At 39.8% G+C, this 18,679-nt stretch overlaps 1 protein-coding gene across 12 annotated transcripts in view; it reads left to right on the top strand.

Moving 5' to 3' along the window:
- FN1 (fibronectin 1) overlaps window positions 1–18,679 on the top strand; it is a 66,983-nt gene that overhangs the window by 20,250 nt on the left and 28,054 nt on the right. For 6 of the 12 annotated variants that reach the window (XM_027588180.2, XM_027588174.2, XM_027588173.2 and 3 more), the window contains exons 13-26: window positions 1,068–1,189; window positions 3,555–3,735; window positions 3,920–4,096; window positions 5,014–5,142; window positions 5,249–5,338; window positions 6,177–6,371; window positions 7,122–7,394; window positions 8,702–8,968; window positions 13,094–13,188; window positions 14,609–14,777; window positions 15,271–15,357; window positions 15,604–15,795; window positions 17,102–17,374; window positions 18,496–18,678. In XM_027588180.2, the coding sequence (XP_027443981.2) occupies window positions 1,068–1,189; window positions 3,555–3,735; window positions 3,920–4,096; window positions 5,014–5,142; window positions 5,249–5,338; window positions 6,177–6,371; window positions 7,122–7,394; window positions 8,702–8,968; window positions 13,094–13,188; window positions 14,609–14,777; window positions 15,271–15,357; window positions 15,604–15,795; window positions 17,102–17,374; window positions 18,496–18,678 (2,433 nt within the window). The remainder of the gene's footprint in view (window positions 1–1,067; window positions 1,190–3,554; window positions 3,736–3,919; window positions 4,097–5,013; window positions 5,143–5,248; window positions 5,339–6,176; window positions 6,372–7,121; window positions 7,395–8,701; window positions 8,969–13,093; window positions 13,189–14,608; window positions 14,778–15,270; window positions 15,358–15,603; window positions 15,796–17,101; window positions 17,375–18,495; window position 18,679) is intronic. The other 6 variants (XM_027588184.2, XM_027588179.2, XM_027588177.2 and 3 more) reach the window with 1 other exon arrangement.

Below are 18,679 nucleotides of genomic sequence, written 5' to 3'. Positions count from 1 at the left end.
TAATAAGTAGAACATTGATTGGCATCATAAAAAAAGACAGTGTTTAGGAAAAAGATGGTGTTCTGTTCTGCAAGCTTAAATTCTCTAGCTATTTCATTATTATCCTAAATGGAGTCTACACTATTAAGAAATTAATTCTACTTCCCTTATATGGTTTTTTTCTTAAAAAAAAAAAAAAGAAGAACCAAAACCAGACTTTGAATTTTGTTGGAAACAGTCATACATATCGAGATGTGGAAATACTGAATTTAGTATATACTTCAAAATGCCATTTCAGTTGGTAACTGCTTTTGGGAAAAAAAAAAAGTTTGACCTCTTAATAATTTGAGCACTCAGTAGTAGGATTTTAGAGTATACTTATCGAGTAAAACTAAAACTAAAACTTTCCCCCTAACTAATAGGATGCTTAGGCTGATAAATAAAACTGAGTCTTGGGGCATCTGGCTGGCTCAGTCAAATGAGCATGCAGCTCTTGATCTTGGGGTCATGAGTTCGAGCCCCACGTTGGATGTAGAGATTACTTAAATAAAACTTAAAAAAAAGAAATAAAACTGAGTCTGTAATTATTCATTAAGGATTCTATTTCATTAGAAATATGTGTGCTTTACATCATGTCATATAGCCTTTGGAATGTTTCCTTCTTAGGGGGTAGATGCATTCTTGATGAAAGCCTTCACAAACAAGAATTTGCTTTAAAGAAGCTTAGTATGATAAATAAATAGAGTTTGGGTTTTGTGTCCCTTTATTTGGCTTAGAGTAGTTTCACAATTTTCTCAAAATTCTTACTTTGAAAATGGAGAGGAAAGCAAACTGAGGCATTTTTCAAATTTTATTTGCTATAAACAAGTTCTATTTGCATTTCTCATGTGATGGACTATTGACTAAGAAAGGATTTTGTTGCGTTGATTTCCAAGGTCAGGATGTAAAAAGTAATCTGAGAATTTTTTTTTTTTTTTTTACTCTACTCGCATTTACTGTCTTTTAATGATGGCCATCCATGTGCACTAAATTTTAAGCTGAAGTAAGTGATTACCCAAGATCACCAAATCTCACATTTTCATTTTCAGGGACAACTGGTCCCGTCCAAGTAATCATCACTGAGACCCCCAGTCAACCCAATTCTCACCCCATCCAGTGGAATGCCCCAGAACCATCTCACATTTCCAAGTACATTCTCAGATGGAAGCCTGTGAGTATCCCACTCAGAAACTGTACACACTGAGACTACTGAAATTAACACATTCTAAACATTTTTTTTCCAGCTTTTGAGCCAATAAATATGATTAACTATCTGTGACTTGACAATTTAGTTTTTTTGGTATTTAGAAGGACTTAGAAAGATTTGTTATTTAGAAAATCTTCTTAACAAGGACTTAGAAATGATAATGCCTGAAACAATTCTTCCCCAATATGGGAAGAGAATCTAAAGGTTTTGTATGTCTTGCAACTCTATCAGAGGAAAACAATGATTGGCATCATTTCCATGATTGAAAAATTAATATTTAGCTCTTTGGGTTCACTTCTGAAGGGAGCACTTCTTAAAACATTTTTGATCCTTTGAAGTTATTCAGATAGAAGGGAAAAAGATGGTGCAAGGGAAGAATACATGAGGAGTGATGGTTTGTTTAAAAAGTGAACCTTGTGATTTCTTAACAAGAACCATCTAGAATTTGAAGAAATCATACAGAGGAAGATATTGGTCTAGTAAGCTTTAGTTTTTCTTAACCTTCAAAGCTGCCTGCTATACCTCCAAAATTCATGACTCATAACTTGAGAAACACTATTTTAAACACAGGACAAAAATGCCCACTTTTAGCCATAGCTATTAAATTCTAGCAATTAAAAACAAAATGAGGGGATGCCTGGGTGGCTCAGTCAGTTGAGCGTCTGCCTTCAGCTCGGGTCCTGATCCCAGGGTCCTGTTCAGCGTCAGTTCCCTGATCAGCGGGGAGCCTGGTTCTCCCTCTCCTCCACCCCTCCCCACCTGCACCTTCTCTCTCTGTCTCTCATAATAAATATGAGAATAAATAAATGAATGAATAAATAAATAAATAGAAACATTTGACCTACTAATGCAGTTAACTCTTGGGGAAAAATTCAAGCTGTGAAATCATTTTTTTTTTTTTTTTTGGTAGTATACTCAGTACTCTTGTCCATAGTATGTGGAGTAGCCATTTCCAGAACTTTGTATCTAGTAGATGTTAGTCAATGAGATCACTATATTGTCCCCTCAGATACCTCCTTGTCTCTCATCTTTTCGTTTCATTACCAATTTTATTTACTTTAAAGCTAACTCTGAAGTGTTATGTGAGATCTCCGTAATATGGGACATTTACAGAGAGGTATAAAATGTACATTGAATTGGGGAATCTTCAAAGAAGCTGCAGTGATCAATTTCTTTGAGACTTTCAACAATTAAGAATTTTCAGGTTTTCCCTCAATGGATGTTACCTGAAAGTTTGTTTTTGAGTATTTTCTTCTGATAGCTAATTGTCTAGAAAAGTTCACATTTAATGAAAGATTTATCATTAAATCTGAGCTAATTGTCATGACTAATTGCAGTGTTTTTTTTTCAGGGTATTTGCGTTAAAATTTAAATTTAAAATATACTAGGATCCGTTTCATTGATTTCAAAAATATAAATGGACACTTGAGTATTTGAATTATTGAGGAACTGGTTGATTGGATAATTTAAAAAACTTACTGGGCATTAAAAATGTATTTTGACTTAGTTTAGAATATTTACACTTAAAAGGATCTCATCTTGTTTGAAGTAAGGCCGTTTCTTTTCCACACATTTTATTGCAATGAGTTTTGTGATCCATGACATGTTAATGAAGTTGGACAGGATGTGAAAATGTAAACGGAATCAAAGATTAAATAAACCAAAATCACATTCTTCCTCAGTCTTGCCCAAAGTTGGGAACTGCTTTTGATGGGGTAATTCATATCCAAGAATGAGCCTTCAGCCAGACCAGTGGAACCTTCTATGTGATGGTCCCAGGAACTGAGTCACAAAGCAGTATTATATTTTTGACTATTTCTGCAAGGCAAGAAATTTGTATCCTACTAAGTGAAAGAATATATGGCCTTTTCCCACTTCAGAGAAGAATTTATCTCTCTTCATCGTAGAAATTTAGAAAATGAGAGAGGCAAAACTTGGGTTCATCATCAGTCTGGCAAAAAGGAAGGTGCCCAGTGCCTGTGACTGTGTGATCTTGGTCATGTCACATCTCACTGTTTCTTCACCTGTACAATGAGGGTAATTATACCATTAACTTGGAGGAAAGGAGAGACGGAGTTTAAATAAATGAATGCAAGTAAAACAGCACAAAGCCTGGCACACGAAGAGCTACCAGTAAATATTAGCTATGATAATAATTATTATTAATATTAAACTCTGCTAAAGATCCCTGTTCTGATTCCAGTTTTCCATGATTTTCTTCCACAGTGGAGCTGCCTAGGTCCCTCCTTCTTTGAAGATTACTCAGTATCATCTCTGAATGTTCATCCGTGGGAATACTTATATGACTTCTTTTCTTTTAAATCTTTAGAAAAATTCTCCAGGCCGTTGGAAGGAAGCCACCATTCCCGGCCACTTGAATTCGTACACCATCAAAGGCCTGACGCCAGGTGTGGTATATGAGGGACAGCTCATCAGTGTCCAGCAGTACGGCCACCGAGAGGTGACACGCTTTGACTTCACCACCACCAGCACCAGCCCTGCGGTGACCAGTACGTATGCCACCCATCCTCAGGGCCGTGCCTGTGTTCCTCAGGAAGTGGTTTGCTTCCCAAGTCCTATTCCTCCATGGGTGGCACCAACATTTTTTTTTTTTTAGATGGTGTCCTATAGATGACAGTAGTAAATGTTCTCCAATGGCTGAAGGCTCCCTTTCCCCTTTCTGTCACCCTCTAGGCAACACCGTGACAGGAGAGACGACACCCCTTTCTCCTGTTGTGGCCACTTCTGAATCTGTGACTGAAATCACGGCCAGCAGCTTTGTGGTCTCATGGGTCTCGGCTTCAGACACCGTGTCAGGATTCCGTGTGGAATACGAGCTGAGTGAGGAGGGAGACGAGCCACAGTATCTCGGTAAGCTAAATGTGCCATCATGACCGTTTTGGAACTAGTTGACGGCTCGTACTGAACAAACTTCCGCTGTGAGGAAGGGAAAGATGACCTTTAATATGAGCTGCATTACGCATTTGCCTGGGCACGGGTTTATACAACCATAGTGTTTTCTTTTATATATATATATATATATATATATAATTTTTTTAAATAGATTTTATTTATTTATTTATTTATTTGAGAGAGAGAGAGAGAGAAAGGGGGGAGAGGAGCAGAGGGAGAGGGACAAGTACACTCCGTACTCAGTGCAGATGTGTATGTGGGGCTTGATCTCAGGACCCTGAGATCGTGACCTGAGCCGAAATCGAGTCAGATGCTCAACTGACTGAGCCACCCAGGTGTCCCTAGGGTTTTCTTTAGGGAAGTGATTGCCACTGTGAGGACCACAGCAGAAAATGTTAGTCTTTGGGGGTACACAGTAGCCTCATTCATGCTTTTCAAATTCTCATGGTTAGGGGCCTTTTAAGAACTTTATTGTAGCATAATGTATCATAGGCGTAGAGCTTGATGAATTTTATAAAATGGACACACCCATGTGACCAGCACCCAGATCAGGGAAAAGAATCTCTCTCCTACTCCATCGTCCCTGCCCATAACCAGCATCCTGACTTCTAACTACAGAGAGCTATTTTTACAAATTGGGGGTGGATTATAAAAATTATATATCTTTAGAGAAAAAAATTAGAAAAATGGTAAACAAAAGAAAAATTATCCCATAATGCATCGATAATTATTGATTATCCGTTAGTACATTTCCTTCTAGACTTGCCCCCTTCCCTTATGAATATATAGTTTTAAGAATATCCCTCTTCTAGGCTGTGGAGTGATTTCAGGGGTTGGTTTGCTCTGACTGGTAACCTTTCCTTTTTATTTTAAAGATCTTCCAAGCACGGCCACTTCTGTGAACATCCCTGACCTGCTTCCTGGTCGAAAATATATTGTAAATGTCTATCAGATATCTGAAGAAGGAGAACAGAGTCTGATCCTGTCTACTTCACAGACAACAGGTACACGTGTACTACGCACTGTGAAGAGAATCTTCTTTCTGTAGAACAGGCCTAGAGCAATATTTCCTGACTATTTTCCTCGGGTGCTCCTTTCTTTTTCTGTTAGCACCTGATGCTCCTCCTGACCCTGCTGTGGACCGAGTGGATGACACCTCGATTGTCGTTCGCTGGAGCAGACCCCAGGCACCCATCACAGGTGAGGTTGGCCTCCTTCTTGGCTGCCATGTTCATCTTGACAGCACAGGTGGTGAGGGAGCCAGTTCTGATCTGTGGAGAGGGATACCACTTAACTCTCCTATATAACTCTAGACTAGGGTAAAGGTGTGTGTGTTGTGTGTGTGATAGTAATTCAGAATGTGATTATTTTCAAGTCTTACAGCTCAACTTTCTTACAGATCATTTCCCACCATGTCCACTTTATTGATCCCCTACACACACACACACACACACACACACATACACCCACACACACACACACACACAACACACAACCTCGAAAACCAGCTCACTGCCTTATTAAACCAGGCATTTCTGAGATCGAAGAGGGGTAATTTTTCTGAAAACCTCACTCTAAGACTTAGTCTTAAGTGGGCTTAGTCTTAAGTTGGCTCAGTTGCCTTCTTAGCTCATTAAGTACTCAGCTGCCTCTGAAGTTTCTAAAAGACACAGACAGTGCTAGACAATCTGCACTCGAGGTGGTTCATTAATTGCTTTCACTGCACAGAGCTCAAAGAGAAGAAATCGTTTTCACATGAATATTTTCACCTCATGGCATCTCTAATAGACATTTATTAAGGATATCAGGTCTTCAGGGATGATATTTATTATTAAAAAGGATTGCATGGCTGCTCTTATTTTATCTTTGTACTGAATAGTCCTTCTAAGAAGTGGCAACATCTAAAGAGTCAAAGCATCACTAGTTCTTAACTAATCAAGCAAGCTGCTAAGGGTTTTTCTGAGAAGAGGGATTTATGACTCATTAAACCTCTGTTTCATAAAACTATATGGCTAACGTTTTCCCCTTGAATCTGCAGGATACAGAATAGTGTATTCGCCATCGGTAGAAGGTAGTAGCACAGAACTCAACCTTCCTGAAACTGCCAACTCAGTCACCCTCAGTGACTTGCAACCTGGCATTCAGTATAACATCACCATCTACGCGGTGGAAGAAAACCAAGAAAGTACTCCTGTTTTTATCCAACAAGAAACCACTGGCGTCCCGCGTTCAGGTAACTTAAAGCCACCTCCTGTGGTATCGTATCTCTTAGGGTTTACCAAGGTAACACATTTAACCTCACTTTTGTTGGAGGAATAAAACTGCCCTTGGATTGCGCTCATTTCCTTAGCCTGCTGGGGAGGACCAGAAGTGTAAGATGAAAGAATTATTATTTCTGTGGGAGGGTTGTTTTGTCTCTGTCAGCGGTCCCTATATGCAAGTAATCTTATAGATTAGTTTATCCCTCAACTTAAGAAATTTGGCTGAAATGTCCACACTATAAACTGACTTATCAAGGCTGGCTATTGGCCTTCCTGATTACAAACTGACACATAAAGCCTTCATATTTTTCCCCAGAAACTTCAGTGTTCAGTCATCTGTTACTTTTAAGTTTTACAAAATGGTTCAGTAAAATGCAAACCACATTTTTTCTGTTGTCACAATTAGGATTTTTTTTTAATTTTATTTTTTGTGTGTTTATTTTAAACTCCTTGACAGGACACTTCATACGTTGTGAACTCATCTGCTTAGCTACACATTTTAGGTAAAATAAAATAAAATGCTTCAAATGTCATATGTAAGCAGGATGACTGAACCAGAGAAAATATAAGCAAAAACACATATTCTCTGGTGAAGAGACAAAACCTAGCATTGCTTTGGAATGAGAGGCACCATGAATTTCCTATACACATCTGGGAAATTGACTTAAAAAAAATACTCTTCAGCAGGAATTGTGAATGACCGGTTGGCTCTTGTCTGTTAGATGAAGTTCCTCCTCCCCGGGACCTGCAGTTTGTGGAAGTGACAGATGTGAAGGTCACCATCATGTGGACACCCCCTGAGAGTGCAGTGACCGGCTACCGTGTGGACGTGATCCCCGTCAACCTGCCTGGGGAACACGGGCAGAGGCTGCCCATCAGCAGGAACACCTTTGCGGAAATCACTGGCCTGTCCCCCGGGGTCACCTATCACTTCAAAATCTTCGCTGTGAACCAAGGGCGGGAGAGCAAGCCTCTGACGGCAGAGCAAATGACCAGTATGTCTTGCTTCTTGACTATCTCCACCCCAGATTCTCCACCCTGACTTGCAATCTGTGGTGAATGCACAGCAAATCGTTAACTCCTAGGAGTACAGTTAGAGATAGGGAACTACCCAGTGGTGAAGAGAATGCGTGGTGGACATAAAACCCGTTAACACTTCGAAACAAAACGGAGACCAGCTCCATGGATCTAAACGGTGACCCATTTCCCAAATACACGTATCCATGTCATGGCCCCGAGAGAGGGGAACTTAAGAGAACCTGATTTTCTTTGCTGACAGAGACATGGATCGTAAATTTGAGGATATTTTCTGTAACTAAAAATATCTAGATCAAACTGCAAATGTACGCTCTTAACCCTTTTATAGAATTATTTATAAATAGTAATTGCTAAAACAGTTATCGCATATGAAGTCCCAGGGTCTCTCCTCAGTTCATTGTCCTTATAGTTAATACTCTTTTTGACCTAATGAAAAAGGTCTTATCCGCTTTGGATTCATGAAGCAATTGAAACTCATACAAAATTCTGCTGTTTGTGAAGTCCCAGAGCTAGGAAGCAATGGAGCTGGATCCACATAGAATTTTGCCCTGTGACTCCATGTCCCGTTCTTTCAGTTATTATATTTGACTACCTCTTAAGCACTTCCTTCATCTGAAAAGTGTTTTAATTTACTGCAGGGAAAGTGCTAGCTATCACCCTCAAGAAAACTCACAGTTTGTGTGATTCTTTCTGATAGTGTGCCCTCACCAGCATCCTACCGTGATTCTGACAGATATGCTATAAGTATTATCTAATACGGATTATGCAAAAATTACTTTTATTCCTCTAGCAAAGGACTATTCATTCAATACATGCAGACAATATTCTTTACGTTCCCTGTAGAGGTTTCACCTTGCCCTCGTTTTATTGGCCTTGTCTCTCATGTCTTAACCTGTTTGGTTCAGAGCACATTGTGGCATTCACAAGTGGTTTTTTTGGTTATTGTTTCTGTTTTGATAATGTTATCTCAATAATGTTAGTATAATTTCAGAGGGTGATGGGAAAGTCATGCTGGAAAATTCCACTTTCCTCAGGATCAAAGTCAAGCAAAAAAAAAAAAAAAGTCAGCGATTTCTCATGATTGACACCATTTTGCAAGGTTCCGTGTAACACTCCATCTCATAATAGCTCCACATTTCCAAGGTTTTGAGTTTTACTTAGTTTCCACCTAAAGAAAGGTTTAGAAAATTCAGTCAAGCTTTTGAGTTTCCTTATCATTCCTGAGGGTCAAATATTGCTTGATGTGTTTCATCTTTTTTTCTAGGATTGGATGCTCCCACTAACCTCCAGTTTACCAATGAAACTGACTCAACTGTCTTAGTGATCTGGACTCCACCTCGGGCCCGGATAGCCGGGTACCGACTGACCGTGGGCCCGACCCGGGGAGGCCAGCCCAAGCACTACAATGTGGGGCCCTCGGCCACGCAGTACCCCCTGAGGAATCTGCAGCCTGCGTCTGAGTACACCGCATCCCTCGTGGCTGTCAAAGGCAACCAGCAGAGTCCCAAAGCCACGGGAGTCTTCACCACTCGTAAGCCAAAGTTTGAACATCCTGTCTTAGTGATGTCGTCGGTTTTTACCTGTGTTTACGTTCTCCGTGCTTCATCCAATTTTTAAAAAGTTCACTTAAAAACCCTTAGTACAGGGTTTAAAAAAAAGGGAAGATTTAAAGCAGTGCTACTCAAAGTGTGGTCATGGACAATCCCCTTGATCCGTGTGTTTGTTATTGGACCCTAAGGAGCTTGTGCCGGAGTAGAAATCAGGAAGCACGCTAATTCAGTTCAGTTGACTGTTTTCTGAAGCAAGATTTTCGTGATGAAGGTTAAATTACAAATGTTGCCAGGCTTCTTATTTACTCTGGGACCACTTTGAGTAATGCGGTTTAAAGCACCCAGTTATTTGAAAGTCGAATGCTATTTTATTAAATGAGTTTACCAAACACCAGTTAAGGCAAGAAACAAAACCAGCACGATGTCTACATCCTGCTACTTTTGGTGCTGAATGATAGCAGTAAGTGTAGAATGAAAACATTTACGAACTGAATGGAAACCAACAGAACAAGAAGTTAAGGAAGGGATTTCTTTATGAGACTGTAGCAGATTAAAGTATTTCTGCAGAACAGAATACCTTTTTTTTTTCTTTTCATCTTTCTTAAATGACTCTTGAAGTTCCAATGAGGGAAGAAGACTGACAATTTTTGGTCATGTCTGTCTTTTTTTGCTCGACACTTTATGGAAAGTGGCCTTAAATCTCCTACATATCTACATTACAATAAAGACCTGTATTCATAAAATGAGTTCCATTAAAAACATTCTCATTTACATTACAAAGAATTATGAGACCCCTAATTTCTAGCTGAGCACTGGTTGTTATTTTTAACTCAACATTTTGAATTATAGAAGCACCCAACACTTTTCAACATATATCACGACTATGAACTAGTTTGCATTTTTCCAGAAGCGTTTTAAAAATATAGATGTTAAGGAGCCTTCAAAAAGCGAGTGTAAGTTTAGCTGTAAATAACTATGGAATTTACTTCCCAAAGAAAATTCTCCACAAACTTTTCCCGGTAAGAAGTCATAATTTACCAAAAATGTATTTCCACTTAAATTTGGTGTACGTTCTCTGACTAGTGAAGTCTTTTTCTTAAGTAACTGCTGATTATAAGCAAGTAAAATCTGCTTTTCATTTCTAAGTTAACTTCTAAATTTTGCTATTTTATGTTACATGTTACTAAGATTCTCTAGAATCTATTAATATGAAATCAGTGTCTTTGTATTTCTTATAGATGCCCTTCATGAATTAGAATAGAGATTTCAGTAGATTTAACCTTTTACTGACCACATATAATTCTACAAATTATCATTTTTACTTTTTCACTCCTTAACACGAGACCTTTTTTTTGTAGTTTCTTTTGATGGGCAAAAGAAACCAAAAGAGAAAAAGCATTTTTAATGATACTAACGATAATTAAGTATTGTTAAGTAAGTAGCAATAATTAAGTACGGTGAGTCAACATAGAGTATTTCAAGTACTTTTGCACACTTTGATATATTGGCCATATTACGTTGATGCTCTGCACTGTATATTACGTTGACGCTCTGCACAGTATATTTCTATAAAATATAATTCTATTTGAGTTAAAGTACTGATTGTCAAAACTAATTTTACTGAATAAAGGTTAACATAGTGCCTTGCACACAGCCTACCTTCAAAAACTGTTCACTGAATAGATGATTGAGGGAAGAATGAGAATGAAAACAGTTCAACCAAGCAAAGCTTCAGTTTAAATAAACCTACTTAAGTAGGCAGTTCCACAACTTCATTTGAACTTGAAGTACTCTCTGAGGCTGTAAACATCACTACAGCTTGCATATTTTTGCAGTTGCTGTGAGTTTCTGTAGCTTTTTACTGTCTTACCATGCTTAATTCTGGGAATAACTTTTCTGGATTTTATAACTTGTGCTAAATTCTTAAAAGCAAATGTGAGGGTGGAGTGGTGGTGGGGGTGCTGTTTCTGGGGAAAATACAGCTTACTCCTTTATAAATAGGGCAAATTTTATTTCTTTAACAGCCAGGCTGTTTTCACCTAACAAGACCTGCCAGAACCCATAACTCATACTTACAGTCACATCCTTTGTTTGACATCAGTTTGTGGGTTTGTGGTTTGGAGATTTTCCTGTAATGGTCTTCCCAGGCAGAGAGCATCATCTTCAACTTGGGAAGACGCTAGCTGGCTGACTCAAGCAATAGAAAACACCCAGTCCTAAAGCCCAAGACAGCAGAAGAGAATGTAATTTGTGAAAAAGTTGTGGCTTTCACAGATGTTCCGTGCAAGAAGCTACTTGCTCTCTGAATTGTTTTCTTGTGGCCATTAACGTGGTCCCACAGGGCAAGCCACCGCATGTTGGCAAAGTCAGCAGCAGCCAAGTGACGTATGATTTCAGAGACTCTGGGAAGGCGTCAGGGGTCACCCGTCCCAGTCCCCCGAAGACACCTTCGAAATCATAATGTAGTTAGGAAACGGTTCACTAAACAGTAGAACTTCAGGTCAACTGATAGAGTAGTCATTAAAGAGTAACCACACACATATTTTATTTTTCTTCCACACAGTATTTTCAAAACAACTTTTTAAAATCACACAGTCAAGTCCAGCCTGGAAACAAATGAGAGAATTACAGTGGTGCCCAAATCCCCACATGGTTGAAGGGAAAACAAGTACCTGGAGCTGAGGAGTGAGCAGGATCTTCAGACTTTTAATCTCCATTGTGTACCTTGGAGGATAACTGGTCTCCCTGGCCATTCATAATTTCACATAAATGCATTTAATAGGGGTTTTTTCCCCAGTGGACACAGAATTTGGTTGGGACATAAAAAGGAAGGAATTAGGAAGGCACCAAACATGTGACCCAAGCTGGCAACACACTCGAAACCCTTGAATTTGACTCACCCTGTTCAGAGGTCTTGGCTTCTGAGACCTCATCAGCAGCCAGTTATTGGAATGCCTAGTCCCCTTATTACAAGACTTAGTTGTTCAGTCCCTTATATTTTGGAGATTCTAAATCTGTAATAAGATTTGTAGACTGTTGAAAAAGTCTGTCTTAAGTGTATGTACACATGCTCTTTTTTCTTCTTTTCTTGGTTTTTTTTTTTTTTAAGTAATATTTTTACCCAGAGAATAACGGCGAGGTCAGGATGATAGGAGCTGCAAAATTACCTTGTTATAATACTTTTTAAAAAAATATTTTATTTATTTATTTGACAGAGAGAGACACAGCGAGAGAGGGAACACAAGCAGGGGGAGTGGGAGAGGGAGAAGCAGGCTTCCCGCTGAGCAGGGAGCTCGATGTGAGGCTCGATCCCAGGAACCTGGGATGATGACCTGAGCCGAAGGCAGACGCTTAACGACTAAGCCACCCAGGCGCCCCACTTGTTATAATTCTTAATGCCAGTGGCAGAGTACTAAAATTTTGTAATATGTTTATCCTAAATGGATAATCACATATTTAAGGAATCTTTAGGATTTGTAAGTATGTCCATGGTGGCAGATTTTGTTTAACTTTCATATGGTCTTTCTCATTGCAACCCAAAACAATTGACCATCGTTATGGAATAATTCAGCATAGAGCTCTTTTCAGATCACATCTATAATTTAACAGTTGTTCTCAAATTAATGATTTAAAAAGCAGAATGATAGTCAATTTGTGGTGACCAGTTTTACATTTCAAATGGGATTTTATACTGACTGTAGAGGGAAATTTATTGTCATAAAACTCAAATCCCAAACTTAATGGAAAGACACAAATCAAAGAATCCAAGGACTTGAACTTGTCTACTGAGGTCATTTAGGCCCTTGTTACTGAAGTATGATTGATGGGCTAGTAGCATCGGCGTCACGGAAATGCAAACTTCTAGCTCCACTTTGGTCCTACAGAATCAGAACCTGCATTTTAGCCAGGTGTCAGATAATTTGTGTGGCACATGAAAGATTGGGAAGCGCTGGCCTACTCCAAATTCCCACCCAGTGAAGGCTATGACATTCAGGATCCACTAGCTGGGTAAACTGAGGTTCTCCGTAAAAATACTTGTTCCGTACGTTCTGTGCCATCGTCTGTGACTCCAAGGTTTGAACGCATGCATTGATTCTGTTTCACAGTGCAGCCTCTCAGCTCCATTCCCCCTTACAACACGGAGGTCACTGAGACCACCATTGTGATCACATGGACACCTGCTCCAAGGATTGGTTTTAAGGTAAGTTGCAAATGTTCCTAATCTCTTGTGGTACAGCCCCGAGGTGCCCTCATATTTCTGGATGTGGTAGAAACAGGGTGTTTGGGAGTCAGGAGACCTGGGTTTGGTTAGCTGCCTCGCTCTGTGCCTCTCTGACCCCATCGTCCAGGTATAATATGACCATCCCCTCACTGAATTGCTGGAAGGATGAACTGAGGCTGTGGAAGTGCTTTGCAAAGGATAAAACATTAGTATGGAACAGTTGCTGCGACCTTATTTTCTCTATCCTTTCCCCCAGGGAACTGCATTTTAAAATATATAGGGAAATGCCTTTTGTTGTGTTGTTGTAAACGGGTGTCAACAAGTTCACGAAAACCAATTTAGGGAGACCAATTAAACTCAGAGTCACTTAAAAATCACATTTCCATCCAATCAGTTTCATCTCCACTTGTTCAAAGCCCCTTGGGTGAATCTCTTAATAGAAGTTAAGATTAAGGTCTTTCCTGTAGATATCTGGATTCATGTTCTTTAAAGTAATGATATTAGGGAAGTGATGAATAGAAATGAATATGTTTAAAAGAATTCCTTTCCTCGGCATTTAGAGTGTGGGGAGAGAAATATTTATTATAATTGGAAATCAAAACTAAATCCCCATGATTGCTTGTTTAAAAAAATACACCAAAGCTCACTTCTTTTTTGAAATATGCAAATGGCCATATTGACGATTATGCTACTTAAATATAGAGGAGCCCTTTTTGAAGACTGCCGTTTTAAATTTCCCTTAATCGTGTCATTCTGACTTTCAGAAGCCTTATAACCTACAAAGGACGTCTCTAGAGTTGAACACTGTTTGATGAGACAATATTACCTAGGTTTTGAAATAAAATACTAAAAATTTGAAAATTATGGGCACATTCATTTTAATTCTTCTTTTGTAATATATTGTCCTGCAGTTTAAGCTATGAACATACTTCTTCAAAAAGAATGTTTCTGAAGTACAAAATGTTAAAGGGGCTGCTACCTTTAAGTTGAATGTTCATAACTCCTTAAAGAGAGTGCTGGAAGATTTCTTCCAGCAACAGAGAAAATAGAAATGAACTGCCATGTGGCCCAAAGCCCCTAAAATATGTCTGGTTTATATCCGGAGATTATTGATCAAGCAAAACAGCATATAATGACATTTTTCCAGAACCTTCCATGACAAGCCAATGTAATGCAGTTCTGGAAGACACCTCTCCCACCTTGGCCCCCCAGTCCAAGGAACTTCCCACTAAAGTGTCTAGTAGAGCTAAAGGCAGACCCCAACTCATCCCCTAATAAAAGTACAGTATGCAGTGTGCACAGGAGTTCACATTATACACAGCATAACCACAACCTCTCCGCAGTGATCCAGCTCTGGCAACACTTGTCCTTGGTGTTTATTTTGCTTTCCTTCTTCTAGCTGGGTGTACGACCAAGCCAGGGAGGAGAAGCACCGCGAGAAGTGACTTCAGAGTCAGGAAGCATCGTTGTGTCTGGCCTGACTCCAGGCGTGGAATACATATACACCATCTCAGTCCTGAGGGATGGGCAAGAGAGAGATACTCCGATTGTAAAGAAAGTGGTGACACGTAAGAGGAGTTCTTTGCCTCTTTTAGTTTTTAAAACTGGTCCAATTTTTAAACATAGGTGCTATTAGTATCACTTTTTGCTTCTGATAACAGCGCAAGGGGAAGGTCCCATCCCTACTTATCTTACTAGTATTTGCTAAATTTGGAGGAGCAAGTTCAACATGGTCATATATTCTATGTCATCAGAACTTTTCTTTCCACGTCAAAAATATTTATCAACTGGCAAGACAGGAAGAATTTCAGTAGTATTGCAAAATCGTTCACCGTAAAAAGAGATGCTCCCAGAGAACCGCTGTCCACCATGGTTTTATAGTGTGACTTCTATATTTTTACTGATTCTTGAAAAGAAGGAAGGGAGGGGGAAGGGAGAAAGAGAAAGAAAGAGAGAGAGAGAGGGAGGAAAGGAGGGACGAAAAAAAGAAAAAAAACTTTCCACAGGTCAAGTGCTCGGTGTTAGCTTTAACTTCTAATTTAAAACTTTTTTTCTGCATAGCATTGTCTCCACCAACGAACTTGCACCTGGAGGCAAACCCTGACACTGGAGTGCTTACCGTCTCCTGGGAGAGGAGCACTACTCCAGGTAAGCCTGGGATGTATCAGAGGGCAAGCCGTTGGAAATCACTCCCCTGTTCCAAGAGTTTCTTTAAACGGAGGATATTAATACCTGCCTCAAAGGGTCGTTGAGGCACTGAGTAGCAGGAGAGTCCTCAATAAATGTCCAGTCTTCCTCCTTTCCCCTTCGTGGGTCCGTCATGGGAGTTGAGTTTAATGTGCCCTGGGTCACAAAGGCTCTGTGCAGTAACTTCCTCCTTCCTGTTTTCTCTAGACATTACTGGTTATAGAATTACCACCACGCCCCTAAATGGCCAACAGGGATACTCTTTGGAAGAAGTGGTCCATGCAGATCAGAGCTCTTGCACCTTTGAAAACCTGAGTCCTGGCCTGGAGTACAACGTCAGTGTTTACACTGTCAAAGATGACAAGGAAAGTGTCCCTATCTCTGATACCATCATCCCAGGTAATGGAAAAATAAGCTGTTATCCCGAGAGTGGCAGTTTCGATGAGAGTGGGGATTAAGATCCCCCACGTGGTTGAGGGTGTCAAGTACATTTGGGATTTAGTTCTGACCTTCCAACCACACTCTCCAAAACCACGAAGTCAAAACAACTGTTTGGACAAATGCTTGCTGTTAACACCGCTTTCCTGTCTGCTTCACCAGGATGCTGTTTGTGGCGATGGGGATGTAATGGAGTGGCCCCCATGGCATTAACTCTGTACTGTCCGCTCACGTGGAAATATTACTAAAACAGTGTCATGTGTCTGTCCTCAGTACTGACAGGCTAAAAGTAATATGGTAAATGCATCCCATCAGCACATTTGTCCCTGATGTTACAGTCCATATCAAATTTCAACAGCTGTCTATAAAATCGTACCTGTCTCCATATGTGAGCATTGACATAGCCCTTGGTTGACACGTTCAATTCTTCATCTTGCCGTTTCAAATCCTTCCTTTATAAGATTGAAAAAAAATAAAGAAAGGCCACACCTTTGGGTGTTCTTTCTTGTGGATTGAAAGACAACATTGAAAAGACCTATCTAGGGATAAGTTTGTTATTTGTCCAAAATTGGATTGTGACAGAATGAAAGCATTGGACAGATTGTGTTCTCCTTTGCACTATTTGGTAGAATGCTTTTACTAATGCTGATTAAATAACTTTGATTATGAATTAAGCAAAGTATTGGCAGTGGTCTTGGACTCAAATCCTGTCTTCTTCCTGAATGTGCTTTTGAATGGCACATTTCATACCATACATTCATAATGCGTTAGCATTATGGCCATAATGTTGTCTTGAGTTTTTTCTACGGGAAAAGAAAGAAAAACTCACCTACCATTTTTTTTTTTAACCTCCTTCATGCAAGCTCTCTTTTCCTACTAAAAAAGTTTTGGCTTTTTTTTTTTTTTTTTAAAAAGCATTGCTGATACTTATTAAAGATATTATGTCTAGGTTCTAAGAATGGTTTTGATATCTTAAACAGGCCTATAATTTTTAAGAACCTGAGAGGTTCAAACCCTACTGTTTACTTTTCAAATGCAAGAAAATTCCTAAGAATATTGTAACCTGTTTTATTCTCCCAGGGAAGCAAACTATATTCATGATGCTTAGGACGTCTTTTCAGAACATTGGGAAAAGATCGCATATTACCATCATTGCTTTAACATTCTGTCAAGTTTGCCACTAGTAACCTGACGTACACTGCTTTATTTTTTCCTCTTTTTTGCCTTTATCTTCCTTTTGCCCCCCCTTTGCTTTGTAACTCAATAGAGGTGCCCCAACTCACTGACCTAAGCTTTGTTGATATAACCGATTCAAGCATCGGCCTGAGGTGGACCCCGCTAAACTCTTCCACCATTATTGGGTACCGCATCACAGTAGTTGCGGCAGGAGAAGGTATCCCTATTTTTGAAGATTTTGTGGACTCCTCAGTAGGATACTACACAGTTACAGGGCTGGAGCCGGGCATTGACTATGACATCAGCGTTATCACTCTCATTAATGGCGGAGAGAGTGCCCCTACTACACTGACACAGCAAACGGGTGAATTTTGAAAACTTCTGTGTTTGAGACATGGATGGTGTTGCATGCTGCCACCAGTCACTCTGGTTAAAGATGGACGTTTCACAGGGAAAGCCAGCAATTTGCCAACAATTACGGAAGGGAGGGTGGGTTGGGGGCGGGTAAAGAATTGGATGTATATGCTAAACTGATTGGTCGAAGGCATATGCACGTGGTCTTAAATACACTTTCATTTAAACCACAAATGTGCAGAAAGCTAGAGAGATCTGATCTGTTTGATACAAAATGGCAAAGGTTAAATGAATTTGCAGACCTGGAGGTTTTTTTTTAAACATATCTTACATGAATACCGAATTGGGCAATGAGCACCAGTTAATAAGAAAGGTACTTCCAAAATGTGCCGTGATGCTCTTTCTTCTACTCTTTGATAAACCCTGCCATGTTCCTTCTTTGTAGTTGACTAAAAACCCAGTCAAATTTAGGGTGGATTGGAAGGGGGTTGTTTTGACATAGGAGAAAAAGAAACTCTGGAGCACGGTGGATTGCCTTGCCATATCTAGGTAAAGAAACTCCTCTTTAACCAGTCTGGGGCTGAGCATGCAACATTACAAAGGTTCTCTGCCCTGCATGGTAAGAAACATGCCGAGAACCAATTTGCATGAACCTTCTCACTTGTAGGTAGATTTCACGGAGTGGGATTGTAGTGATGCCGGTAGCTGTAGTCACCTCATGTCAGGGGAGAGTCAGGACCCTCTTGTCTTTTTGTCTGTGTGCATGTGGTTCTTCAGAAAGTACCGCTGTGTTTCTCTTTGCTGTGTGGCAACTTAAGCCTCTTCAGCCTGGGTTAAAATAACTGTCAGTGGTATTAATAACGTACTTAAAATCCACATATTTGAAAATAGATGCAAATTATTCATTGATATGTACTGATGGCAGAAAGGTTAAAGGGGCCTAACAGTACTGTGTGTAGTGTTTTATTTTTAACAGTAGTTCACTATGATTTAGAGTAGATTTAGACTATTTGCATGATGATGACTCATTTCCTTTATGCATGAAATACTGTTTTTTACCTTTCCAGCTATTTTTGTTAGCTTCCAGTTTAAAATTACCTTAACCTGGTCTTCCTTCTTATTTGAAACCAGCTGTCCCTCCTCCCACTGACCTGCGATTCACCAATGTTGGTCCAGACACTATGCGTGTCACCTGGGCCCCACCTCCGTCCATTGAATTGACCAACTTCCTGGTGCGCTACTCACCTGTGAAAAATGAGGAGGACGTTGCAGAGTTGTCAATCTCTCCTTCAGACAATGCAGTCGTCTTAACAAG

Source organism: Zalophus californianus, chromosome 3, assembly GCF_009762305.2.
Source record: "Zalophus californianus isolate mZalCal1 chromosome 3, mZalCal1.pri.v2, whole genome shotgun sequence".
Classification (NCBI taxonomy): Eukaryota; Metazoa; Chordata; class Mammalia; order Carnivora; family Otariidae; genus Zalophus; species Zalophus californianus.
This window is presented reverse-complemented; position numbering and strand designations above follow the sequence as displayed.